This window comes from Corythoichthys intestinalis, chromosome 15, assembly GCF_030265065.1.
Source record: "Corythoichthys intestinalis isolate RoL2023-P3 chromosome 15, ASM3026506v1, whole genome shotgun sequence".
Classification (NCBI taxonomy): Eukaryota; Metazoa; Chordata; class Actinopteri; order Syngnathiformes; family Syngnathidae; genus Corythoichthys; species Corythoichthys intestinalis.
Genome location: NC_080409.1, coordinates 37541852 through 37569664, shown reverse-complemented (window position 1 = coordinate 37569664; position 27813 = coordinate 37541852). Strand labels below are relative to the sequence as shown.

The window sequence follows — 27813 nt, the reverse complement described above, 5'->3', positions numbered from 1 at the left end:
CATATTTACGAAAAATAAAGGCTAACTGCACGGTTTGTTTTTTTTTCTTTTTTGCTTTTAACCAAGAATTGAGACTGTTTTTCGTCCATATCTATGAAGAATTCAGGGATTTAAGCATTTATTCACAGGAATTTCAATGTAAAAAGCTCTTTGTTGTGGACTTGTGGTAAGGCAGCACCACAGTGAACTTAAAGACGAGGCGCACATTCGACATATTTACGTAAAATAAATGCTACCTGCACGTTTTTCTTGCTTTTAACCAAGAATCGAGACTGTTTTATGCTCATATCTGTAAAGAATTCAGGGATTTAAGCATTTATTCACAAGAATTTTCACCGTCAAAGTTCTGTTTACATAAGGCGGCCGCTAGCTTCATTCACTAACTGACTAGCATTGTACTTCGACATATTTACGAAAAATAAAGGCTAACTGCAGTTTTTTTTTTTTTTTTTTTTTTTTTTGCTTTTTTGCTTTTAACCAAGAATCGAGACTGTTTTTCATCAATATCTGTGTAGAATTCAGGGATTTAAGCATTTATTCACAGGAATTTCAATGTAAAAAGCTCTTTTTTGTGGACTTGTGGTAAGGCAGCGCCACAGTGAACTTAAAGACAAGCCGCACATTCGACATATTTACATAAAATAAATGCTACCTGCACGGTTTGTTTTGCTTTTAACCAAGAATCGAGACTATTTTACATTCATATCTGCAAAGAATTCAGGGATTTAAGCATTTATTCACAAGAATTTTCACCGGAAAAACTTTACATAAGGTGGCCGCTAGCTACATTCACTAACAGACTAGCATTGTACTTCGACATATTTACGTAAAATAAAGGTTAATTGCATGTTTTTGTTTTGTTTTTTGCTTTTAACCAAGAATCGAGACTGTTTTTTTGTCCATGTCTATAAAGAATTCAAGGATTCAAGCATTTATTCACAAGAATTTCAACGTAAAAAGCTCTTTGTTGTGGACTGGCAGCCACAGAGCCGCACATTCGACATATTTACGTACGGTTTCTTTTGCTTTTAGCCAGGAATCGAGACTTTTTTTTTCGTCCATATCTATAAAGAATTCAGAGATTTAAGCATTTTTTCACAAGAATTTTCAACGAAAAAAGCTCTTTGTCTATGATTCCACTCGGTCAGCTTTGACGGCCTAGCCAACAATGCAAGCCCCCTATTCATCGGCCCCGTGCCCCGTCAATTACATTATGAAGTCTATGAATGCTTTACCTAATTAGATGGGGCTTTGCATAGCAAAGGCCCATATAGTAAAAATTTTTTTTTTTTAATGGCGTTTCTTCGGCGCACCACACAGCCTGAACCATTTGACCGATCGGCACCATTCAAATATCGAAATGACCGGAATTTTCGCGTGACACAGGGAATTTTTCACTGAACCCGCCAAAACTTTCCATTCACCCATAAACCAGGTTGTATGGAAAGAAAAAAATTTTTTTTTTTTTTTTCAATTTTTGACCAAAATCACAAAATTTAAACATAAAAAATTCCAGGACATAAGGGGCATAGAAGTTGTATACCGAATTTGGCAAAAACCTCCCCCAAAATTCGTCAAAAAACTGACCCATTCATTTCTAATGGGATGCCATTGACAGCCATGTACTGCCAAATTTCTTATTCATTTTCAATGGCTGGAAAACATAGGTCCTAGTGATTTTTCACCATTTACCATCACAGCCCTTTGACATTCAACTGGCGACCAAGTATTTCCATGCCATTGACAGCCATGTATGTCCAAATTTCCCATTGACTTTCAATGGCAGGAAAACCTGTATGGTTGTGATTTTTGACCAAAAACTTACCATTACAGCTCACTGACATTCATTTGGCGCCCAAGTAAATCTATGCCATTGACAGCCATGCAAACGAACGTGTCCCCAAATCAACAGGACGTGTCCCCCAAACGTCTCCAAATCAACAGGAAGTGACCGGATAGATCTCTACCTACCACAGCAAAGCCCCATCGTAATTTCTCCAGAAATTACAGTTTCTAGTATTTTGTATCATTCACCAATTGTTTTGTCCTATTTTTCTGTTTTGTAATTTGTCTCATATGTAGTATTTTTCCAATTTTTTTTTTGTGTGTTTGTGATTTGTATATGATTTGTTTTTAATGTTCCTAGGCTTTTCCTGGTATTTTTTGTTTTGTTTTTATTAAATACGTGTGTATTTGGACATTTTTATTGGCAGTTTTCGGACTGCAGCTATTATTTTGTGGCATTTAACATGTTTTTCCTTTTAATGATAAGAACACAATAAAAATGTAATATTATTAAAATAAAAATGTTACTTTGCATTTGTGTGTATATGTATTTTCAATTAGATGGGATTTTTTGTATTTGTGTATTAAATATTTAAGCATCCTTTTTAATTTAAACATGATATTTTTCTTTTTCCAATACTTCTAAATTGTGTAATTTCATGCCCCATTTTTCAACTAATTTTACGATACTTTGTGTATTTGTACCCCTTTAAGTTGTGTAGTAAGTGTGCACAACTATACACCCAAATGATCTAAGCTGTATTTTCTTCTTTTTTTAAAAGGTTTATATTGTTGTACGCTTGATAGGTCATATGGGAAAACTTGAAAGAGATTTGAATTTTTCTAATGATGGGGGTGTGTGTCCAGCGCACCTTGGGCTTTTCCTCAGCAATCATGTAGAGCTCTTGCTCTCCAATCCACGCTTGGGCCTCGTCGGCGTCATTGTAAAACTGCTGCACCGCGTGCCAAGAAGCCAGCCTCTCCTTGCGTTGGGTCATCTGGTCTCGGAGCTGCGGCCACGCCTCTTCCAGAGCCCGTAGCTGCTCTGCCAGTCGCCCAGCTTCGGGTGCGCCTGCCGCAGCCTCCATCCTGTGTCCGCGTTCCAGCACCTCGTCCACACGTGGCTGGTGGCCCTCGATCTCCCTCTGCAGGGTCTGCATCAGCAAACATTTCCTTTATTATACCTCCAGTGTGTATGTGACTTTTTCAAATTTTCCACCTCAGCTTTCCACATTTTGCAACCATTTAGATCTTATCTAAAAATTGTTAATTAAAGTTGAAAAACACAAGCAGTACAATAGTGAAGCCAGACTAAAATTGGCACAAAGTGACTGAAACAATGACATTTTGCGGCTCTCTTCGTCGCGTTTTCCTCATTCTGAATAATTCCCCCTCAATGGGCTGGATAGTAAAAACGATGAGCCCAGTCTCCCGCTGACGTCATCCACCTGTTGGGGATGCTAGAGCCCTATAATGGTAGGCGTGGCTAACCGGCAGATTAAAAGACTAATTTCTCGTCATCTGCGCTTTGCCAAATTGTTGTATATAGTCGAATCGTCTCAAAATATGATTCTAATTCACACAATAATGCTATTTAAGACTTTTTTTCTCCTGTCGTATGCTCTTTAAAGTAATGTGTCCAACACTGGCCTTTATGTACGTATCTGTTGAGTTACCTGGTTCCTCTTCAGCAGCATCTGGACAGTTTGCAAGTCGTTGCCGTGATCTTGCGACAGCGCCAGTGGCATCCTTTCTTCAATCCAAAGCTAAAAAAAAAAATAAAAAAGTCATAAATTTCAAAGCAAAATCCTGAAATAAAAAATAGTGATTAGGCTGACCAGCTCATCAGCTAGGTCTCTGTAGAATTGATGAACAGCCCGGGCCGCCTCCAGCTTTTCCCGGCGCTGGGCCAGTGGGGCACTCAGCTGCTGGAATTGGGCCTGAAGACTCTGCTGTTCCACTTCCAGGTCGGGCTGTCCAGATTGTTGTTGGTCGTCACGCCCGCTGACGTCACCGCCACCGTGCGTCCTCAGCGCCTCTTGGAGCTCCTCCAGCTCCCGGGCACGATCTCGCACTTGGTTCTCCATTATCTAGTCGTAGGGGGAAAAAGTAAAAAGAAAAAAAAATCACGGGCTGCCATTGACAACGATTGACATCCAACCCATTTTGATCGGAGGGACGACGGCAGTGAATAATCACGTTGTGGCTCGAATGATAGCTAACAACCCTCCCAGTCAAATAAACTGGACCTCTATCGCAGTCAACGAGTTTTTAGAAGCACGTATAAGTGCAATAACCAAACACAAAAATGATTGATGTTAGCACTCCAAAAATGTGAGCAGAACTGTGAAAATAAAGAGTGGGGTTTAGATAAGGGAATATTTACTTAGTTATTTGCCGGTAATTTTTCTTTAATATTTGAATGTCAACTGCAGTTTATCTGTGAAGCTCTGTGAGAGCTTTTGATAATTTAGAGTGATAGAAATACATTTAATAATGTTAAATATGAGCATACTGTATGTATTGAGGGAAAATAAATTTAAAAAGTAAAAAATAGAAACACTATTAACTAGGGCTGTCAAACGATTAAAATTTTCAATCGAATTAATTACAGCTTAAAAATTAATTAATCATAATTAATCGTAATTAGGGCTGTCAAAATTATCGCGTTAACGCGCGGTAATTAATTTTTTAAATTAATCACGTTAAAATATTTGACGCAATTAACGCACATGTTCCGCTCAGACAGTATTCTGCCTTTTGGTAAGTTTTACAGCAAGGCTTTTTGTGCTGCAGCACAACAGCGAACTCTTGTGGTCGCTTTGCGACATGGTTTATTTTTTTCTTGCCAGTTCATATGGCTGCACGACGTCTCAGGCTGAAGCCTACGCTGTAATGTTGTGCTTATATGATCCTTGGACAAGATTTGTCCGTAAGTATGGTTGTTGTAAAGAATGTACATATTATGTTAGTAAGCGAAATGTTCTATTTTTTGTATGAGACACTTTTTGTTTATCTTTAGTGAACCTGTATAGCGTGCTAAGCTAACGTTATTGCTAATGCAATGCTTGTGTACTTTTTTTTTTTGTAGTTTTATGACGTCTAAAGAGGACAATGGTTTGAGGCTATTTTATTAATAAATCAGATGAAAAAGGAAGAAGTCTGATTTTCTAAGGCGTCGTTCACTAGCTGTCTAGCTTTGGAAAAAGTAGACGCTTCGGAGTGAGGACAGCATAGACAGATTTAAATGACAGTAGAGTGAAATGCCCACTACAGTCCTTATATACCGTATGTTGAATGTACAGTGGGGAAAACAAGTATTTGATACACTGCCAATGGATTTTCCCATTGGCAGTGTATCAAATACTTGTTCTCCCCACTGTATATATCCATCTTGTGTCTTATCTTTCCATTCCAACAATTTATTTTACAGAATATATATAATTTACAGAAAAATATGGCATATTTTATAGATGGTTTGAATTGCAATTAATTGCGATTAATTACGATTAATTAATTTTTAAGCTGTAATTAACTCGATTAAAAATTTTAATCGTTTGACAGCCCTAATCATAATTAATCGAAATTCAAACCATCTATAAAATATGCAATATTTTTCTGTAAATTATTGTTGGAATGGAAAGATAAGACACAAGATGGGTATATACATTCAACATAGGGTACATAAGCACAGTATTTGTTTATTATAACAATAAATCAACAAGATGGCATTAACATTATGAACATTCTGTTAAAGCGATCCATGGATAGAAAGACTTGTAGTTCTTAAAAGATAAATGTTAGTACAAGTTATAGAAATTTTATATTAAAACCCCTCTTAATGTTTTCGTTTTAATAAAATTTGTAAAATTTTCAATCAAAAAATAAACTAGTAGTTCGCCATTGTTGATGTCAATAATAATTATGGTGCTGAAACCCATAAAATCAAACGCTCCCAAGCGCCAGCAGAGGGCAACAAAACTCCAAAAAACACAAGTAACAAGTTGGCATTGCACTGTGCTGTCATTTTAATCTGTTTGAGCATGGCATGTGCGTTAACTGCGTCAAATATTTTAACTAGGGCTGTCAAAATTATCGCGTTAACGGGCGTTAATTAATTTTTTAAATTAATCACGTTAAAATAATTGACGCAATTAACGCGTGCACTGAATGAGCCGCTCTCGCATTGCCTCAAACAGATTTCAATGAGGCCGTTTATGGACATTAAGAGTGAAGAGAATGCCACTGGCCGCTTGGGGGCAGCACAGCGCCGTTCCATACTAATGTTGTTCCTTCTTATAGTGGGAGAATTAGTAGTTGTGAGACGTTTATGCTGATGCTTTGTGCTCCACACATATTTCGGTAAGTTTGCTTTCTATTAGTGGCAATTATGTGTCTCTTGTTGTATTTTGGGTAAGATATGCACAGAGGTATATCTTTTATAAAGGCGAGTGGACACAGGCGTTCTTTGGGCTGCGCTTTTGGCATACGCTTCTGCAACTCCTTCACAACAAACAGAAGTACAGTGGTACCTCTACATACGATCGCTTCGACACACGAACTTTTCGACATCCGACGTAAAATTTGACTCGCCATTTGTTTCTACATCCGACGACATGCTCGAAATACGACGACAATGGCAGCACCGCAAACGAATGCACGGCGGATTTTCTTGTGTGACAAATCAACACAGGTTTCAGAAAAGGTTGGTACAGGTGGTGAAACAAGGAAAAAGTTGATGCTTACCTTCTAAATGAAGATGCAAATGACAGAAAAATATGAGCGTGGGGTGGGCATCCGTGAAATGGCTCAACAATACATCTCCACGGTCCTCCTCCGACCATCGTTCGCCAGTCTTTATAAATTAAGCTGACAATTCTTATTGTCTCCAAAGAAATCGCCAGCTTCGCCACGTTTTCATCATTTCTTTTACAACTTATTCAACACAAAACGCCTGCTGTCTGCCGCAATTGATGGTGTTCTCAAGAGAACATTCAAAGTGAAAGTGAAACTCAAGCTCACCGGTCTGTCTCTGGCACGTGAGCCCCGCGGTGCGTTCAGGTACACAAAAAAAACATCCGCCTTATTAGAACCCGATTCGTTACACTATTACAGGAATTATTATTATTCTTTTTATTACATTATTCCAATTTTGATTTATAATTTATTTGTTTTGCTACGTGTAATTGCCATTTGCAATAGCACCAGCAGTATTTTTTAAGGATTTAGTGCAGGTTTTTGGGCTGTGGAACGAATTAATGGAATTATAATGTATTCCTATGGGAAAATCCTGCTCGACATACGACCATTTCGACTTACAAACAAGGTCCTGGAACGGATTAACTTCGTATGTAGAGGTACCACTGTATCATTTAGTGAAAGCACAACAAAAATAATATTGGTATCTCTCAAAAAAAATAATGTTCACAAAAAGAAAAGCACTTCAGTCTGTAGTAATGAGGCCTTATTCTCAAAACAATGCAAAGTAAACTGGCATTACTCAGAGTTTGGTCACTCAATTCTTATTATTGTTATTTTTATTCTTCTTATTATTATATTAACTCTACTTTTGATTGAAAATTGTACAAATTTTATTAAAACGAAAATATGAAGAGGGGTTTTAATATAAAATTACTATAACTTGTAACTATAACATTTGTGTTTTATGAACTACAGGTCTTATTATCCATGGATCACTTAAACAGAAAGAATGTCAATAATGCCATTTGTGGATTTATTGTTATAATAAACAAATACAGCACTTATGTACGGTATGTTGTATGTATATATCCGTCTTGTGTCTTATCTTTCCATTCCAACAATAATTTACAGAAAAATATGGCATACTTTAGAGATGGTTTGAATTGCGATTAATTGCGATTAATTACGATTAATTAATTTTTAAGCTGTAATTAACTCGATTAAAAATTTTAATCGTTTGACACCCCTAATTTTAACGTGATTAATTTAAAAAATTACTTACCGCCCGTTAACAAATACTAAACAAAATCCTATCCAAATTTAAACTGAGAAAAAATAAAATATAAAATGAAAATAAATTGAGGAATTAGAGGAATATAAAATGTGGAATTAAAAATTTGAAAATACAAACAATAACAAACAGCTTTATTCCGATAAAAACCAAGTCCCACCTGGTGCTTCTTGAGCTGGATATTAGCATTGGTCAGATCTCTGACATCTTCGCCTCCGCCATCGTCACCGGTCGTGCTCTGAAGCTGTTGCTGCAGCTCACCCAGCCACTTCCTGATGTCTGCCAGGCTCTGGTCGAACAGCTCGGAACGGTTTGCGTCGAACAGCAGCCGGGCCTTCTCCTGTGTGGTGGACTCCAGCATGGCCCACAGTTGGTGGAGATCGGCCAGGCGCTCTCGCACCACAGGCTCAAACTCTGGCTTGGAGGTTATCAGTTCATGGCCCTCCTGCCCATTTGATTGGACAATGATTACACTTGGCAAAAATGTGGGGAAAGAAATCTATTGATTTAGGTCAGACAGCTGTTTTTAACTCATTTTTGGGCGAGGCATCCAAAATTGACATGTTTTTTTCAATCTAATCAGTTTTTGTTTGTTTGTTTGTTTCACAGCTTCCCAACTTACAATGTTGTTTCTACATGCACACTCCTAGCTATGCTTTGTAAAAGCAAAAGTGTTAAGGCACGGGTGTCAAACGCTTTGTCATGGGCCACATCGTAGTTATGGTTTCCTTCGGAAGGCCATTATGTCTGTGAACTAAGGCCATGTCTACACCTAGCAGGGTATTTGGCAAAAATAACTTTTTTTTACGGTTTGGCGAATCATCCACACGCACATTTAATCGTTGGTTCTTAAAAACGCCGTCCAAAGAGAAGATGTGCGAATTACGCGTTTGTGGCGCCATCATGTGGACACTAATAATAGAAGATTTAACTGTGGAAACGTCACTGACTTAGATAAACTTTGTCCCTATGTCACTGATGGGGGAAAATATTACGTGATGCCTAAACATTGGCACATTATGCCTTTATTATGTATGATTGCTTCTGTGTGCTAGACTGTAACAACTTCTATTGTTTTTTACCTTGAGTCCCACAGTTAGGAGAAAATCTCACGGGATAACTTGTTTTAGGAGGGAATCTCACGAGATAACTTGTTAAAACGCGCCTGAGTTCCACAGCTAGGAGGTAATCCCACGAGATAACTTAAATAAACATTACATTAACCGCTGGGAGCCTCAATTGGGGGGGAATCTCATACCCTTGCGGGGGGGGGGGGGGGAGTCTCACGAGTTCGGACGGTGCGTTTTCATGGGGGCGGGGAGTGGCCAACTGCGCCCCCGCGTTAGACATACCTATAAGAGTCGGGAGATTCCACCAACCCGCTGGAAGTCTGCCAGTGGATTACATTTCGGGTTGCCTTGTTTTGTTCCTTTGCCACTCTGCCGGAGTGTTTTGGCTCCCCGCTCATTTGTCACGGTAAACGATTTTCATTGCTAACGGTAACGTGGGGATTCTGGGGTTGACAAACTCAAATCAAGCGTCATCGTTGACATTTGTTATACATGTTTGTGATACTTGTTTGCTTGCTCTTGTGGGATTGTAATCAATAAATCTCATTTATTCTGCATTTTCTAATCAATAAATATTGTCTATTGAGCAAAACTGTGCCTGTTACTGATTCACCACGAACCTGGAAATTTCGGAAAACAGTCACATATGAGACCAATGTTTACATTTGGAGTAAATTAGACATGTGCTTTTTTGCTTCCATTTATTTACAAACTCTTGCAGTGCTTCATAATGAAGAACACATGCAAAGGATGGGGGTATTATGGACAATTATTTTTCAAGAATTGTTATGTATTTACTTAAAAAAGGAAGAATGCGGTTGGCTGTGGAGGCTTTTTTTTCTACAAACATGCTGGTGTGGACGTAATTATTTTTCCAGACGTATTAGGGACGGATCCTCGGTTTAAAAAAAAACCCTAGTAGGTGTAGAAATGGCTTAAGGCTGTTTAGATTTATCGACATCTGCTCGATTATCAAATTTAATTAACATCTATTCTGATGATCTGTTAGAGTCATTGTTGACCTAAAAATTCTTTTATTGAGCATCTCACAATCTTTTCTCACGAGAAACATGAAGTCGAAGCCTGTCGTTTACTTTAGTAGGCCACTCAAAATGACTTGGTGGGCGAATGCTGCCGCCCCTCCCAGTCAGATTGGACGTCTAGCATTGTCAGTGACACTGAAAGATGACCAGTCACAGCTAGGCATGTGCCGATTACTGGTTTCAAGGTATCCCGTGGTATGAAAACGTCATTTCAAAACCGCAAAAAATTTCCGTCATACGTCTCTAAGGTGTTAGCTATTTTTTATGTCCCAGAAATGCAGGGAGAAATCCCTCGCTTGCAGCTGCAAGGCTCAACCCTCCCCCATTGGTTGCTGCTCAGTGTCAGTGAGTCAGCTGTACTACACGATGGCTGGAGGAGGTGAAACTCCTGAACTTTTTCCTCCATCGAAGAAAACGAAATCGTTGGTATGGGGATACTTCGGCTACAGAGGCCGCGGCTTAGGGGAGGAGGCCCAACCGACATGTAAAACATGTTTGTGGAGGGTGGCTGCCGAGGAAGGAATACCTAATATATCATTTCGCATTTATACAAAATGAAAGGTTAGGAAACACTGTCATGAACGTTTCCCATCAGCTACGTTTTCCCACTCCAGCGTGTTTAGTGTGTCTAGCGGTGGAAAAACATGTTTTTTTTCTCTCTCTGGCAACTGTCTGTGTTAAGTAAGAGTGTGTGTATAATGTAAGCATGATACGAGTCATACACACATACACATGCCTTTTATGGAAAATAATTCAATTATTTTTATTCTAATGGTAATAATGTTGAGCTGTGGCTTTTGGCTCACCTAAAGGACTAAATTCATTTTTATTTTATTCAGAATTGATTTTTTAAAATTTATTTAAACTTAACATTATACTTATGTTCCAATTTGCTAATGTTTTGAAAAATAAAAATCCTGATTAAAGGAATAGTTTGTTTTTATTTAAACCTGGACATAGATTTCATAATATATTGACAGGACGCGGGGCCAATTAATAGGGGCCCTATCTCCGTCAAAGCTGACCGACTGGAAACACAGACAAAGAGCTTTTTATATTGAAAGTTCTTGTGAATAAATGCTTATATCCCTGAATTCTTTACAGATATGGACAAAAAACAGTCTGTTTTCTTGGTTAAAAGCAAAAAAAAAAACGGGCAGTTAGCATTAATTTTACGTAATTAAATCGAATGCACTGCTAGTCTTTCAGCCACCGTGGCACCACCTTATCACCACAAAGAGCGTTTTACATTGAAAGTTCTCTTGAATAAATGCTTAAAACCCTGAAATTCTTTAAAGATAAGGACGTAAAACAGTCTCAATTCTTGGTTAAAAGCAAACCAAAAAAAACAGGCAGTTAGCATTTATTTTACGTAAATATTGCGAATTATGACGCCAATGCCACAGCGGTTAATTTTTTTCCCATAACGTTTCAAAATGCATGCATTGTACAAAAAATATAATTACCTTAATTGTCGAACAAATCACTCTTGAGACAATCCTTCCTGTTTGTATGCAGTACAGCTTTCGTACTTTTTCAACCTAAATACTGGGTTGGATCGCTGCATGTGTTTGAGAATAACTGTGACTAAGCCTGTCGCAATATGCAATAATTCCATTTATCGCACGATAAATAAAAATGAAGGCAGTAATTTTTACGCTGCGATTTATCGCCTTGCGTGCACGTGCGTGCGAGCGTGCGGCAGACGTGCTGTTGAAAGTTCAGATTCCTTGTTACCAACTGCGCAAAATGAATCTTCGTTCCAGGTCCAGCAAAAAAAAGCGCCAGAACCAATTGTTCCTATTATATCCTATTGTTCAACGTATACCGGCCGCGTCAGTGCTCTGGATTGATTGCGGACCATCTCCGGCGTGCCAGTGTTGTTGACGTGTGGGTGCTTCCGTCAGAGGTGACATTTCACGCGGGGCGGCTATTTTTCGGCACAACACCGGATATTTACAACGAAGTCCGTCAAAACATTGTTACCGACTTGGCTGCTACGAACAACCTCGCTTTGACAACGGACAGCTGAACTGACATGATGAACATTGAGTGGCAAATTAAGAGCGCTGTGCTTCAAACTGGTCCTGTTTATGAAAGTCGATTGTCATATGCTGGTGTTGTGCAGTTATGAGCAGACCTGACTTCTGTGGCGTTTGCTAACTTTTTTAATGTGCGCTCACACTACATATCATGAAATAGCAAACTAGATGTGCTATGTCCCATGCCATTGGCTACGTGAGCCCAGAGTGATTATGGGACACATAGTCCATATACTACATCGATGAATTATAAACCACCATGACTGAATGAAAGGAAGTTAAGAAGGCCAAATCAATCCGTATCAGTGACTATAAATAATGCTATAAATATTGTTAATTAAGTACGCGACACAGATGGATTCGTACCACAAATAGGATGTCTTGCTCATGTAGTAAACCTAGCTGCTAAGAGCGCTGTAGCAATCAACAGTGTGCCCCGCCGCACTTTACAAACAGTAAAGATTGTTCTCAGCACTTTCATACTAAATTTCTTCAGATCATTAAAAAGTAAGCACATATAATGATGGCAATTTAATTTTTGCTCGTTAGCAAAAAAAAAAAAAAAAAAAAATACAATTGTTTTTTTTTTTTTCAGAGCATTAAATGTATTGAATTGGATCAAAAATCGTGTCCCTCGTATCGAAAATCATACCGAACCGTGACTTAACTGTATCATTGCATCCCTATGGAATATCATTGCAGAAGCTATGAGAGGAAGAGTTTTCAATTGCCTAAATGCTTAAGTTATTAAGTGCAATTTTTTTTTCTTGAAAAATCAGTTTATTTATTTCTATTGTTTTTAGTTTTGATTTCTTATAAAGTATTTTAAAATTTACAAGTAAATATCAAGTTTCAATGGGTGTACTTGATCTATTAATATATACTGTATCCTCACTGTGTTATTGTAAATTGTTTTTTAAAAAATGGGGGGGGGGGGGGCGCAATAATATCGCATATCGCAAAAATGTATGAGATAAATTATCGCACACTAAAATTTGTTATCGCGACAGGCCTAACTGTGACCGACTTCAACCGACTGAAGCGGAGTGTGGGACGGCCCCCTACTTGAAGGCGTGTTGCAGTGTCTGCGATTGTGTCCCGTCAATATTATTATTAAGTCAATGACCCAGATATCTCAAAGTAACACAGTTTAGAATTGTAATTGCAATACCGTGATACCATGAAACCGTGATATTTTGTCTTAAGGTTATCATACCTTCAGAATCTCATACCAGCACATGCCTAGACTCAAAGTCAATCCTTGCAGTTTAAATAAATTGGACATCTGCCCTCGTCAATTGCAGGCTATGAGTTAAATATTCTACTCTGAAATTAATAACAATAATAATTAACTTCAGTGTGGCCGTAACCAGTGTATTTCTGTTTTTATCTACTGTAATTTTCGCACTATAAGGCGCACCTGACTAAGCCGCCACCCACCAAATTTGAGACGAAAACCGCATTTGTTCGCAGATAAGCCACACTGGACTATAAGCCGCAGCTGTCATCACTGTATTATGAGATAGTTACACCAAAAGATATCATCCGGTAACACTTCATTTGACAGCGGCATCATATGACCAAAGGAACCACCATGAACCTTTGAAGCGTCATTGCTTCAAGAAGCTTTATTTGGCCATCAGTGCTCTCTTGGGAGAGACAATCAACCTCTGCTGCCACCTGCTGTCCACACTGTTGTCATCCAACATGCCTCCAAGCATGCATTGCAGCGCTACAGATGTAAATAACAATCAAAATTCATGTTCTGTGCTAATTATTTCTTCAGTTACTGTTCCAGTTGTTTCATTAATTGCTAGTAACGGTATTTGGTAACACTCTATTTGACAGTGGCGCTATAAGACAATCATAATTATGAAATACCACTGTCATATGCAATCGTGAATGCCTATAACGAATGGAATTTAGTGTTATCTGGCAAATTAGCTCACTTTTGAATGGATGTAAAAGATACGAACTGGGCATAAACGGAGTTAGTGACATAATTTGCCGCATGACACCTAATGACACCCGTCTTAAGCAGTCAGTAATGCCCATGATAGTGTCATGTCACAATTATGACGGTCTTATGATGTAGCTGTCATATAAAGTGTTACCTATTAACCCAAAAAAATCAACAAATAAGCCACATTGGACTATAAGCCGCAGGATTCAAAGTGAAGGACAAAAGTAACGGCTAATAGTCCAAAATTTACGGTATATTCATTCCATTAATTGTGTTCTTATAAACATGTTATTAATTTATAATTGTATTTATTGGTAAAAACAAAAATAATGATTCATGACAAATTAATGTGATGTCCACGTATAGAGATGGCAGTTTAAAGTTTTGTTGTTGTTGTTTTTACCAAAATGTCAGCCATAAATGGGTAAGTATTTGTGGTTTTCTTTTCTTTTTTTTTTAATAGAGATAATATAATATAAAGACTTGACTTGATAGAAAAAACTGAAGTTTTGTATTCTGCAACCAAAAATTTGTTAAAAACAGCTTTTTTTCTAAAGTTGTGTTTTCATGTTGTATCTCAGCAAGGGATTACCTGGTCCACTTTGTCTAGCCAGTCCTTGTTGGAGGCCAACTCAGCCATGAAAGCCTGGTGCTTTAGCCACTTGCTGTGCAGGTTCCTGGCCTCATCGTACGAGGTGTCCTGTGCAGTCAGCATCTTCTCATTGATCCACACTGTCAGCTGGGATTGGACATAGACACAGAAAAATGAGAAGATGTGAATCCTACACCACCGCAACAACGAATGGTCAACTCACATCTTGAGTGTTCTGTAAAAAGTGCTGGAGGTCTCGGTTGTCTCGCAGCTTCTCTGACACCTCCTGGGCTCGAGCTTTGTTTTTGTTGCACCTACATAACAAAAAGAAGTACCTACTGAGAAAGGCTCCTATTTCAGTAAAAACACCTGGCACAGTAACACTAAATGGCAATCAGAGTGTACTGTACAGTGTATACTCTCACTCTTGTAGGAATCAATATCCATTAGTGCTGGAACCTGCCTGCTCAGATGCATTGTGGGAGTTAATGGGGTGAAAAAGCATCCTGTGGACGTTTTGTGAGCTGCACTTAATATACAGTATACCATGTTTTTCAAATGGCAAAAAAAGGCTGTACAAAGCAGTATTTAAGTGGAAATAAGGATTTTTTTTTGGTTTAAACTATGGACCATCAATGGTAGCTTAACAAATGCCTCATATCCAATTAAATTGATTGGACTCTTGGTTGGTTGACTTCTACTTCCATTAGCTGTGAGAGAGTTGTGAGTTAAGAAATTGGTGAACTACAGTGCATCACAAAAGTGAGTATACCCCTCGCATTTCTGCAGATATTTAAGTATATCTTTTCATTGGACAACAATGACAAAATGACATTTTGACACAATGAAAAGTAGTCTGTGTGCAGCCTATATAATAGAGTTAATCAAATATAGCCATTAATATCTAAACCCCTGGCAATAAAAGTGAGTACACCCGTTAGAAACTACGTACATCCCTAAATGTCCAAATTAAGTACTGCTTGTCATTTTCCCTCCAAAATGTCATGTGACTCGTTACAGGAGTATTGTCAGCATTGCTGCACAGATTGAAGAGGTGGGTGGTCAGCCTGTTAGTGCTCAGACCATACGCCGCACTCTACATCAAATTGGTGTGCATGGCTGTCACCCCAGGATGAAGCCTCTTCTGAAGATGCTACCAGGGCCGGCGCTAGCTATTTTGGTGCCCTAGGCATAAATGCTTTGTGGTGCCCCCCCATCTACCAATACAAGACAAAACATTCAGGGATTATATGGTGAAATATTGTTTTGAACCATGGTACAAACATTTTCTAAATTAATTATAGTATTATGCAGGCCCATATTTAAAACACAGATACATGAAAGCTTTAATATTATACCTTAATAGACATGGACTGATAGGGCACTATATAAACATTCTGGACATAATTTGGAAACAATGAATATGATAGGGAAAATCTACATAGCTTTATGATTGTTTTTTTTTTTCCAATTAGTTTCACCAGTAGATGTCGCTCTTGGCCTCTGAACCTCTCGAAAATGACTACGGCTCCTTACTAATGGAAAAATGTCGGTATCAACATAGTCATTGCATAAAACCCCTACCGGTATGTCTCGTAACATTCCATTTAATTTTCATTGTGCAATGAATTTGCAAGTCACATCATTTCCACCACAGCGTTTTGGAGTTTTTTTTTTGGGGTTGTGCACACTAATAAACCGATCATAACCCGATTTCTGGAGTTACCAGATTATTCAAGTGGTCATGTAAAGAGCATGATCCGCTATCCTTTATCTGATAAACACCGCTATTTTACATCTCTGAGCATGTGTACAAATGGAAAAACGGATGTCGCTAGAGAGGCCTTAGGGACGCCAAACTGATTCGCTTTCAGCCTATGGGCCTACTCTGCAGTTAGCGAGCTTGTGTAACGCAATCGCCACACTCGCATATGAAGAGGTTCAGTGGGACAACTTCAAGCAAGCATGGGTTTTTGGTAGACATGGAGGAAGGCCTATGCTGAGACCAAGAGTTTTACGTCATGTACTTGGAAAGAAATCGAACTATTGACTTAACCTGTAAACCAGGTTTTTCCTGATTATCACATCACTGAAGTGCACGTAAATGCGTCAAATCTCATTATTGTCATTACCTGGTTATTCCCAGTTATCAGATTATTGTAGTCATGTAAACTTAGCTGATAATAAACAATTGTTAAAAAAAAAAAACATTCTACCTGCAAGTGATGCGCGGGCATCATCTCGCTTTTTCCTCTTCGCTTTTTCCGCCCCCGACTCTTGTTGTCTTTTCGATGACATTTCCATTCAAGAATAAACTTCTGCCAAATTTGCGACTGAAGCATAATAGAGTAAACCACTAGGGAATTGTGGGGGGCGGCACTAAAGGTAGACTGACGAGAGGGCCGCACAGGAGATTCTTTTTTTGTGTAAATAATGAGCCTATGTTACTTATATTTGTATTACTTGCATTTATCAGTTATAAGTTTTATTTTAAATACTATATATTGTTGTTATTATTACAATTACTATTTTTTAGGATTTTTTACAAACTTGATTTTTTTTTGTGCCCCTTCAGGCAGAGTTGGTGCCCTATGCGCAGTGCGTGTTATGCGTATGCGGAGCGCCGTGTCTGGATGCTACACAAGAAAGCCCGCAAACAGTTTGCCTAAAACATGTCAAAAAAGCACATGGATTATTGGAAACATGTCCTATGGTCTGATGAGACAGGCTGGCTTTCTTGTGTATCGTCTTCAGAAGATGCTTCCTCCTGGGGTGACAGCCATGCACACCAATTTGATGTAGAGTGTGGCGTATGGTCTGAGCACTAACAGGCTGACCCCCCACCTCTTCAATCTCTGCAGCAATGCTGACAGCACTCCTATAACGAGTCACCTGACATTTTGGAGGGAAAATGACAACCAGTGCTCAATTTTGGCATTTAGGGATGTACGTAGTTTCCAAGGGGTGTATTCACTTTTGTTGCCAGGGGTTTGGATATTAATGGCTATATTTAGAGTTATTTTGAGGGGAAAATAAATTAACTCTATTACAGTATATAAGCTGCACACAGACTACTTTTCATTGTGTCAAAGTGTCATTTTGTCAGTGTTGTCTCATGAAAAGATGGGTGTGAAATGCGAGGGGTGTACTCAGTTTTGTGATACACGGTATTTGCACATGCAGTTGTTCACAAAGTAGTGGAATGAAATTGTTTACTGGTCATTCCTCAACTTTCTCAGTCTTTTGTTGCCCATGTCCAAGACTTTTTTTTTTTTTTGAAGGATCTAATTCGAAGACAGAAAATATGTATTGGGCATGAAAACCTACCTGTCACTGATGGAGTCCATTTTGTCCTGCACTTTCCCTGCATATAAGTTGTTGGCATCAACCAGCTGTCTGCCTGCTTTGAGGGTGCCGTCTATCTTGTCTTCGTTGGCCTCCATGGTGGTCAAAAAGTCCTCGTGCTTCTTCAGGGCCTTTTCCGCCCCGGCCAGAGTGTCAGGCTGGTCTATGTGGGCCAGGGTGTACTCCTGTAAAGAGCAGGAAAAATACCAAGCTTTGAAAGTATAGCGAGGTTTAAGTAGTCCATTTATCAGATACAGCAGAATATTTACCGTAATTTTCGGACTAAAGGCGCACCTGACAATAAGCCATTTGTTCATAGATAAGCCGCACTGGACTATAAGCCGCAGCTGTCCTATGTATATAGGATACTAACATCAAAAGATATTAACCGGTAAAACTTTATTTGATAGTGGCATTATAAGACTGTTTAAGTCCATATGAACCACCATGAAGCTTTGAATCAATTGGCTTCATCTGGCCATCTGCGCTTCCTTGGGGAGACAGTCAACCTCTGCTGCTACCTGCTGTCAACACTTTTCCACACTCATCCAACATGCCTCCTGGCATGCATTGCAGCGCTACAGACGTAAATAACAATCAAAATTCATGTTCTGTGCTGATTATTTCTTCAGTTACTGTTCCACTTGTTTCATTAATTGCTAGCTATGGTATTTGGTAACACTTTGACAGTGGTGTCATAAAACTGTCATAAGACCATCATAATTATGACATGACACTGCCATGAACATTAGTGAATGCTTATGACAGATGTCATCTTGTGTCTGTCAAATTATCTTACTTTTGAATGAATGTAAAACATCCGAGCTAGACATAAATGGAGTTAGTGACAGAATTTGCCGGATAATACTTAATGACATCTGTCATAAGCATTCATTAATGCCCGTGATAGTGTCATGTCATAATTACGACGGTCTTTCTGCAGTTTTATGACACCACCGTCAAATAAAGTGTTACCTATTAACCCAGACATTTCCAAAGTCCGGCCCTGGGGCCAAATGTGGCCCGTGGTCAAATTTCATGCGGCCCCCAGCCTCTGTCATAAAATCAATAACGTCTGGCCCGCACACAGACTTAATAAATTGGTCAGCAGTACTGCTACCAGCATATGAAGTAGCTTATACACTAAATTTACCCACTAAAAGGCAGCAGCACTCTAAGCAACATTACCCCATGTGACCCTTTACTTCCAATTTTCTAAAATGGCAACAATCAACAACAACAACAAAAAAGTTGATTGCGACAGCCGACGCTTCAAGGATAGGTGGAAATTTCTTCACTAAAATACGCAACAACTGTGTCTGCCTCATTTGCAGAGACAGTTGCAGTTTTTAAAGAGTTCAATGTGAGGCGATATTACCAAACAAGACACGCTGACATGTCCGACAAGATTACAGGTAAGATATGTAGCGAGAAATTGAAGCAACTTGAAGCTAGTTTAATTTCACAGTAGCAGTATTTCGCAAGAGCCCGAGAGTCTAAAGAGAACGCCACAAAGGCTAGTTGTGAGATTGTTGAAAATAATAATAATAAAGCAAATGTGACACACAGAATGGCTTGCTAAAATTTGCTTAAATATATTGTTGTGCGTAAAGGATGTCAGCCAAGATTGGCCCCCCACATTTTTACCGCACCAAATATGGCCCCATTTGCAAAAAGTTTGCACACCCCTGTATTAACCCGAAAAAATCAACAAATAGGCGTGCCGGACTATAAGCCGCAGAATTCTAAATGAGGGAAAAATTAGCTGCTTATAGTCCAGAAATCACGGTACCTTCTTTCATTAAAAACCAAAATAGAGTATTTTCCCCTTTTGAGTGGTTTTGTTCAAAAAGTGTAAATCAATAAATAAAATGAAACACAAGAGGATTTGGACAATTAACAATGTCAATGTCTATAAACAATGAATCGTCTATCAAAATAGTTACCGATTCATTCAGGGCGCTCACAGCAGAGGGTGCTTAGGATCGTTTTTAGTCTTTCCATCCAAAAACAGCTATTTCCAAAGGACAATCGTCTTCATTTTCGACCTCGAATTGATTTTTATCACATTTTGCTGTTTTTGAAAAATGGAAAAATGGCTCATTCGTTTTTGTGCCATGCTAACACTTTGTCAAGAATTTACTTTTCTGTTCCAATAGCGTCTTATTCAATGTGACCCAATAGAAAGCAAGGTGTCAGCTAATGAACACAATTTTTTTTTTTTTAAACATATATATTTAATCACCAAAGTTAAAAACACTATTGTTTGAATATGTTTTATTTATGTTTAACCCCCCCTCCCCCCAAAAAAAAAAAATCTACCAAAACACTTTTTTTCTCTCCAACACCAGGGGGTGTTACAGCACCCTCAGCACCCCACTTCCCACGCTTCTGGATTCATTTGACAATCCTGTCCTAGTTGGAAGACATATCGGCCCTCTGGAGAAAACAATTACTATGACGTGATGAGTTTGACAGCACTGTTGTTTAATTTTGATAGTATGATGCAGCACTATTTTTCTCACCTGGTTGTTAAGGATGGCCTCGACAGCCTTGCTATCCCTTAGGAACTGCTGGAAACCCAAGCCTTGGTCCAGGAAATTTTTGCGTCGGTCCCACATTGTTTGGAGCTCGTACCAGCCCTGGTCCAGACCATCCAGCGTAAGCTCCAGTTCCCGGTACTGGGGGTCATCCTCCTGGCCCCGCGTAACCTTCGCACCGGTATCCTTGATGCTGCGATAGACCTCTTCCTGGTTATCGATGTCGTCAAGCACAGCGTCGTGGAGGCTCAGCTGCTCCTCGGCCTCGGGCAACGAGCCGGGCATCTCCTCCGAGGCCACGGCTTTCTGAGACCTGAAGAGCCAGGACTGGAAGTCGTCCAGGTCCTGCAGGAACTTCTGCAGCTTGCTGACTTCACCCAACGAGTCCTCACGGTCCTTCAGTGTATTTTTCAGCTCGTTCCAAGGATCGTCCAACTCGGCGCGGCGGGCCAGGATTTCCAGAGCGTCCTGGGGATGTTCTGTCGCCAAGCGCTCGGCGTCAACCCGCAGAAGATCGAGCTTGGAGTCTATAGCGGCCAAGTCGCGCTCCAAGCCATGTAGCTTCCTCTGGATGGTCATAACGGCGGCAAGGTCGTTGCCCAGGTCTTGCGTGGACTCAATGACACGCGTCTTGTCACGGATCCATGCTGCGGTCTCGTCGCAATCCACTCCGTAGTTGTGCAAGCTTACTGTAGAGTCTATCTTCTTCTTCTTATCCTCCACCAAGGCCTTGAAAGCATCCCACCTGAAAAAATGTTCAGATGGTTTTCTCTGGGATGTTCTGTTTACAGACAACTAAGAGTTCCTTTCAAAAACAACACATGAGTTTTTAAACTGTTAAGGGTAACAATTTGGAATGTACAGTATGTTTGTATCAACAAAATGTGCAATGCCGTCATAGTCGTTTTTGGGCAATAAAACTCAATTCAAATTCTGATCGGACCTCAACCCTATAGAGATGCTCCTATGTTAAAGTCAATTTAATTGGCATTTGTTTCATTTATGTTGATTTTAGTGCATTGGTTGCTGTTAATTTCTTTATGAGAATCATGGTAGAGAAATTTAACATTTTTTTACCCTGTCAACTTTATGCGATTGATTTTGATAGTAGTGGTGACATCACATCACTCCTTGAATCGGAACTAAAGCTGGAACGATTACTGGAATAATTCGAGTATCCCGATTTTGAAATTGATCGAGGAATTTTCTTCACCTCGAGGAATCGTTTAATTTTGCCAGCTCTAAGACTGACATTTTGCCCGCACTACCTTGAATGTGGCACAACGCACTGAGGTCACGTGCATACAGGAAAAAGAGAGAAGCAGCGGATACATTTGATTTCCACCATGCATGAATATATACTAGGTAACGACGAAGAAGCCAACGAAAGCGAAGAATAATGCACCAAGAAAAAGCGGAAAATGTCAAAAGTGTGGGAGCATTTCAAGCTGGAGACCACTGTTTCATTTATTCACTGTAAGACAGCGCTTGCATAACACTAGCGGCGGCCCCGCCGACACTTCTGCACCCCCGGCTGGACCCCTCAACCAATGACCGCTCCCGAAACCTGGGGCAGGCGCCACCACGCGACCTGCCCACCTAGCCCCCGCTCCACCGAAGGCACCCCGTTTACTCCGAGAGCGAAGGAGCGATACTCGGAACAAGATAAAATTAAGTTAACGTAGCGCTAATACCGTACTGGCCTGAATATAAGACTGTGTTTTTGCATAGAAATAAGACTGAAAAAGTGGGGGTCGTCTTATATTCGCAGTCTAGACGTTATTCCCATTCACGACGCTAGATGGCGCCAGATATCATTGAAGCGATGTTCTGTCATGACAGATCTCAGCTACTCTCATGTTTAACCAGTTTGCATTATTTTATTGCAATGTTTTTCCTTATTCAGATTTGTTTCAAGACTACAGTGACAGTTAGACTTCACTTTGAGGGCTAATTCAGTTATTGCAATTTTGTTGTTTTATCACAATAGATTGGTTTATTTACATTTCAAAAACCAAAAGCCATTCATTTACAAATGTGATTGCACTTTAGTTTACATTTTTAAATGTTCAGATATTAAGATTTGAATGAGGCATGCTTTTTCTCTCAAATATGTTGTTATAATCACTTGTTTCAGATGTACCGTAATTATTTTCTGTATAAAAATTAATTTTCAAAAAGTCTTTTTTCAAACTTGAGTCTTGAAAAAGAGGGGGTCGTCTTATAATCACGGCCGTCTTATATTCGGGCCAATACGGTAAATAAGATTAAAGTTACTGTACTTTGCTAACGTAACGTTAGCCCCCCGGACGGCTAGTTTTCTATTATTTATGACTACTGTCGATGCGTGTCTACCATGTCTTTCATCCAGGCTTTATTTAATCTGTAAAAACAGCGCTGTAGCGTGATGAGGGTGTAAAATAAAAACGGAATAAAGCTAACTGTCAATTTGGCTCGGTAGTCAATGATGGATAAAACACCAAGTAGCAAGTAGCACTGGCAATGTCCTTCAATAAAGCAGGTATCATACATTTATTTTGAACACTGCAAAAAACTCAAAATCCTATCAGGACTTAAAATTTAGTCTTCAACTTAAAACTTAACTCAAACTTAAAAATAGCTTAACACAAATGGAAATTCAATTGAAACTCATGGGAAAAAGTGTCACTTTGAAGTGATGTGTGCTATCAAGCGTAATGACATTTTTAGGTAAGAAATAAGATTTTTTTTTTTTTTTTTTAGTTTTTTGAGTGTAAGCAGTGAATGTTTTTTTCTAGTCACATTTGAGATGCAATTGTTGGCTGTTTTCAACAATGTACATCTAAAATAAAGACGTTAATTGTCTAAAAATGGTTCAATATTAGGTGAAATGTCATGTTTTCTCATGTATATTTATAATTGCTCTTTACCTAAAAAAAAAAAAAATGTTTTATCCGATTACTCGATTAATCGATTGAATTTTCATTAGAATACTCGATTACCAAAATATTCGATAGCTGCAGCCCTAATCGGAACACACACTGGATTTTTGGCAGTCAAATGTGCTGACTGTTGAGCTGCTGAAGACCCGTTGGAGTGTTTGGAAAGTCAGGAAGACGTAAGCAAGTTTTATTACATTAAATGAAAGTGGTATGCTGTAGGTTGACTTTTTTAGTTTGCTAACGTTCTTTTTTGTTTTGTTTTTTACAGTGGATTGTGCCGTTAGTGAGCACACTCAATTGCCACAGTGACAATGTAGATTAAAACCCTGGTTGGAGAGGATCTAGAATGAGAACAGGAGGTACAATGAAACCGTTAAAATGTAATTCTTTTACATGTCGTTACAGGGGTCGCGTTAACCAAATATTTTCCGTCGTTGACCGTTTTTTTAAAACGGTGACGAAGAAAACTGAAGTCCATCCGTCATTTTGACAGGTTGCAATTCACACCCCAGACCACAGGGTGGCGAGTGAGCATATTAATTAGCTATTGTCTCTCTTGATGCATGACGTTGTTGGCCGTCCTCGGAAAAATGTCCGAACTAGAATTCAGGTGTAGCAAACACGGAGACGTTAGGAAGCTTTGGAGAGCATTGTCTAAGGCTACGTTCATTCTACAGGTCTTAATGCACGAATCCAATTTTTTCGTGTTTTTCCGACTCGAGTCAGGCATTAACTTGACGGTCTGAACGGGACAAGTCGCATAGAAGTGGACCATTTCAAATCCGATCTGGGTCATTTTTGTATGTGGTTCAAATCCGATCTGGGCCACATTTTTCCAGACTGTCACGGCGGTCTGTACCGTCCAGTGTCCCAAATCCGATTTCAGCTGTGCGTTATTAGTGCCTAGCTTGCAGTGAACACGGCTTTTGGGGAAGGGCCGGCAACAGTCATAAAAAAATAAAAATGGGTTGAGGATAAGCATGAGAATGATCGGTTTTCTCTCTGCTCTATGTGAGCTATATTTCAACATTTCCTACACGGCCGAGAGTCGGGAGAGGGGTCTGGCTGCAGCCCGTCTTGGAGAGTCGGGGCAAACTGCCCGTATGTGTGTGTGACATGCACGGACAGCGCGTGCATGCTATCGATCCATATAAACTGTGAATATAAGCCTAAACGGGGATTATTTATGTCTGTTATTTGTCTCCTCCTTTTGAAAAGCAAAATATGATATCCATGGAATGACAGATGACTTGTCATTTGTTTTGATGCTTCTGCGCACCGGCGCGTGTCGGACTGCGAATTACAGCGTATGCGTAATACTTGAATGGTCTCAATGGACAAAAGCAGTCTGAACGGGCACGCCAAAAAAACGGATATGACAAAAAAAATCGGATTTGTGCATTAAGACCTGTAGTATGAACGTAGCCTGATTGAATGAGCAGGGACAAACAGCTTGGAGTCAGAAGTACGTGCGCTATTCTCAAACCTGAACGCACCCCGAGTCTTGGATGACAAATCAACAGAGCAGAGAGTAGACACAACATGGCTGGTAGTTTATTCAATTTATTCAGAGTTTAGTAAGTAACGCACCGCTTTTGACCAACACTGCTATTGAATATGTCATTATTATCATTTTAAAAATTTAAGTGACGGGTAAAAATAGATTATGACCGGATTTTTATGACCCTGTCAGTCAAAATGACAGACAACGAAAAAGTCTAGCGCAACCTCTGACCTATACTTACTAAATTTTCTGGTGAACTTTTTATCGAATTCCTGTTTTATTAATGGTATTATTCTGGCAACCAGGGTTGCATTTTACAATGAATTTGATGGGGGATTTTTTTTGTTTGTTTGTTTTTTACAAAGTGTGTAACTGAAGGCCCAGAAATCAGGAACTCAGTGTATTGATTAAAAAAAAAAAATCCCTATAGCTAAAGACAGAAAAAAATACCTTTTATTCAGTCTCATCTGGCACGGCTTGACCTCTTTAGTCCGAGGGTGTCTGCTGTCCTCCAGCTGTTTCACCGCATTGTTGACGTCATCTACTCTCAACTGAACGTTTGCCATATCCTGAGCCAACATGCTCAACCTGGAGGCAACAAAACATATTTAGAAAGACAAAAGACCCAACTAAAATTGGATCCAAAAAAAAATAGTCATCCATCCTTTCACTATACCAATGATTCTCCAGCTGGTACCCACGCATATACAATACATCTTAACTCACTCACTGCCATATACAATGATTCTTGTCCAATTTATTAGTACTTGGAATGGAGTGGCAATGATCATTCGATAATTTTACACGCAACCACTTTTTTATTTTTCATAATAATTTTCAAAAAATTTTGCAAAAATACAGTATTTTTGTCAGACTTGAAAATTTCCCGACATTTTGTCAAAACGTTAACATCAACATAACATAATGTTAACATCAACAAAACTTTTACCTGATTTATATATAAAAGATTTGGCCAAAATAAACTTTTATGTTGCAATATTTTTGCACGACATCAGATATTTTGGTTTCTATCCACTTCCCACATCAATTGTTTGAAATGTTTTTATGACTAGGAGTTAATTAATCAAACAACATTAAAGGTGTTACAACAGTCGGAAGGTTGTTGACCTGTTTTCAGTGTTGTTAAGTAATAATATGCCAAATTTACCATGTGGTCATTGTAAAACTAGTTACAGTGGGACAAATAATTATTTAGTCAACCACAAATTGTGCAAGTTCTCCCATTTGAAAATATTAGAAAGGCCTGTAATTGTCAACATGGGTAAACCTCAACCATGAGACAGAATGTTGGGGAAAAAAAAAACAGAAAATCACATTGTTTGATTTTTAAAGAATTTATTTGCAAATCATGGTGGAAAATAAGTATTTGGTCAATACCAAAAGTTTCTCAATAATTTGTTATGTACCCTTTGTTGGCAATAACAGAGGCCAAAAATTTTCTGTAACTCTTCACAAGCTTTTCACACACACTCTTGCTGGTATTTTGGCCCATTCCTCCATGCAGATCCCCTCTAGTGCAGTGATGTTTTGGGGCTGTCGTTGGGCAACACGGACTTTGAGATCTGGAGACTGGCTAGGCCACTCCAGGACCTTGAAATGCTTCTTATGAAGCCACTCCTTTGTTGCCCTGGCTGTGTGTTTGGGATCATTGTCATGCTGAAAGACCCAGCCACGTCTCATCTTCAATGCCCTTGCTGACGGAAGGAGATTTTCTCTCAAAATCTCTTGATACATGGCCCCATTCATTCTTTCCTTTACACAGATCAGTTGTCCTGGTCCCTTTGCAGAAAAACAGCCTGAAAGCATAATGTTTCCACCCCCATGCTTCACAGTGGGTATGGTGTTCTTCGGATGCAATTCAGTATTCTTTCTCCTCCAAACACGCGAACATGTGTTTCTACCAAAAATTTCTATTTTGGTTTCATCATTCTCCCAGTCCTCTTCTGGATCATCCAAATGCTCTCTAGCGAACCGCAGACGGGCCTGGACGTGTACTTTCTTCAGCAGGGGGACACGTCTGGCAGTGCAGGATTTCAGTCCCTGGCGGCGCATTGTGTTACTGATAGTAGCCTTTGTTACTGTGGTCCCAGCTCTCTGTAGGTCATTCACAAGGTCCCCCCGTGTGGTTCTGGGATTTTTGCTCACCGTTCTTCTTACCATTTTGATGCCACAGGGTGAGATCTTGCGTGGAGCCCCAGATCGAGGGAGATTATCGGTGGTCTTGTATGTCTTCCATTTTCTAATAATTGCTCCCACAGTTGATTTCGTTACACCAAGCGTTTTACCTATTGCAGATTCAGTCTTCCCAGCCTGGTGCAGGTCTACAATTTTGTCTCTGGTGTCCTTCGACAGCTCTTTGGTCTTGGCCATAGTGGAGTTGGGAGTGTGACTGACTGAGATTGTGTTCAGGTGTCTTTTATACCGATAATGAGTTCAAACAGGTGCCATTAATACAGGTAACGAGTGGTGCCTCGTTAGACCTCATTAGACCTCATTAGAAGAAGTTAGACCTCTTTGACAGCCAGAAATCTTGCTTGTTTGTAGGTGACCAAATACTTATTTTCCACTCTAATTCGGAAATAAATTCTTTAAAATTCAAACAATGTGATTTTCTGCTTTTTTTTTTCACACATTCTGTCTCTCATGGTTAAGGTTTACCCATGTTGACAATTACAGGCCTCTCTAATCTTTTCAAGTACGAGAACTTTCCAATTGGTGGTTGACTAAATACTTATTTGCCCCACTGTAATTTCAAGAGCAGACAAGGCTCATCTATTGCTGTTGATCGTAGCCAATAATTTATGAGATGCAATTAAAACAGAACAGTAAAAAGGTAGTTAACATGCTTCCTTTGTTTCAGTGTGGTCAAACATGTACTTTTTAGACCAGATCTGGTTTGTCTATCAATGCCAGGTTTTCTCCTTAGTGCTTTATAACAGTGAAGAAAAGTATTTGAACACCCTGCTATTTTTTAAGTTCTCCCACTTAGAAATCA

General features: G+C 39.3%; 1 protein-coding gene across 3 annotated transcripts in view; it reads right to left on the bottom strand.

The window, feature by feature from the left end:
- Nucleotides 1–27813, bottom strand: part of sptb (spectrin, beta, erythrocytic) — a 114375-nt gene that overhangs the window by 28621 nt on the left and 57941 nt on the right. For all 3 annotated transcript variants that reach the window (XM_057859090.1, XM_057859091.1, XM_057859089.1), the window contains 9 exons: nucleotides 25248–25385; nucleotides 20358–21117; nucleotides 17815–18017; nucleotides 14711–14801; nucleotides 14488–14634; nucleotides 7938–8222; nucleotides 3624–3875; nucleotides 3462–3551; nucleotides 2658–2939 (listed from right to left, as the gene is read on the bottom strand). In XM_057859090.1, coding sequence (XP_057715073.1) covers nucleotides 2658–2939; nucleotides 3462–3551; nucleotides 3624–3875; nucleotides 7938–8222; nucleotides 14488–14634; nucleotides 14711–14801; nucleotides 17815–18017; nucleotides 20358–21117; nucleotides 25248–25385 — 2248 coding nt within the window. The remainder of the gene's footprint in view (nucleotides 1–2657; nucleotides 2940–3461; nucleotides 3552–3623; nucleotides 3876–7937; nucleotides 8223–14487; nucleotides 14635–14710; nucleotides 14802–17814; nucleotides 18018–20357; nucleotides 21118–25247; nucleotides 25386–27813) is intronic.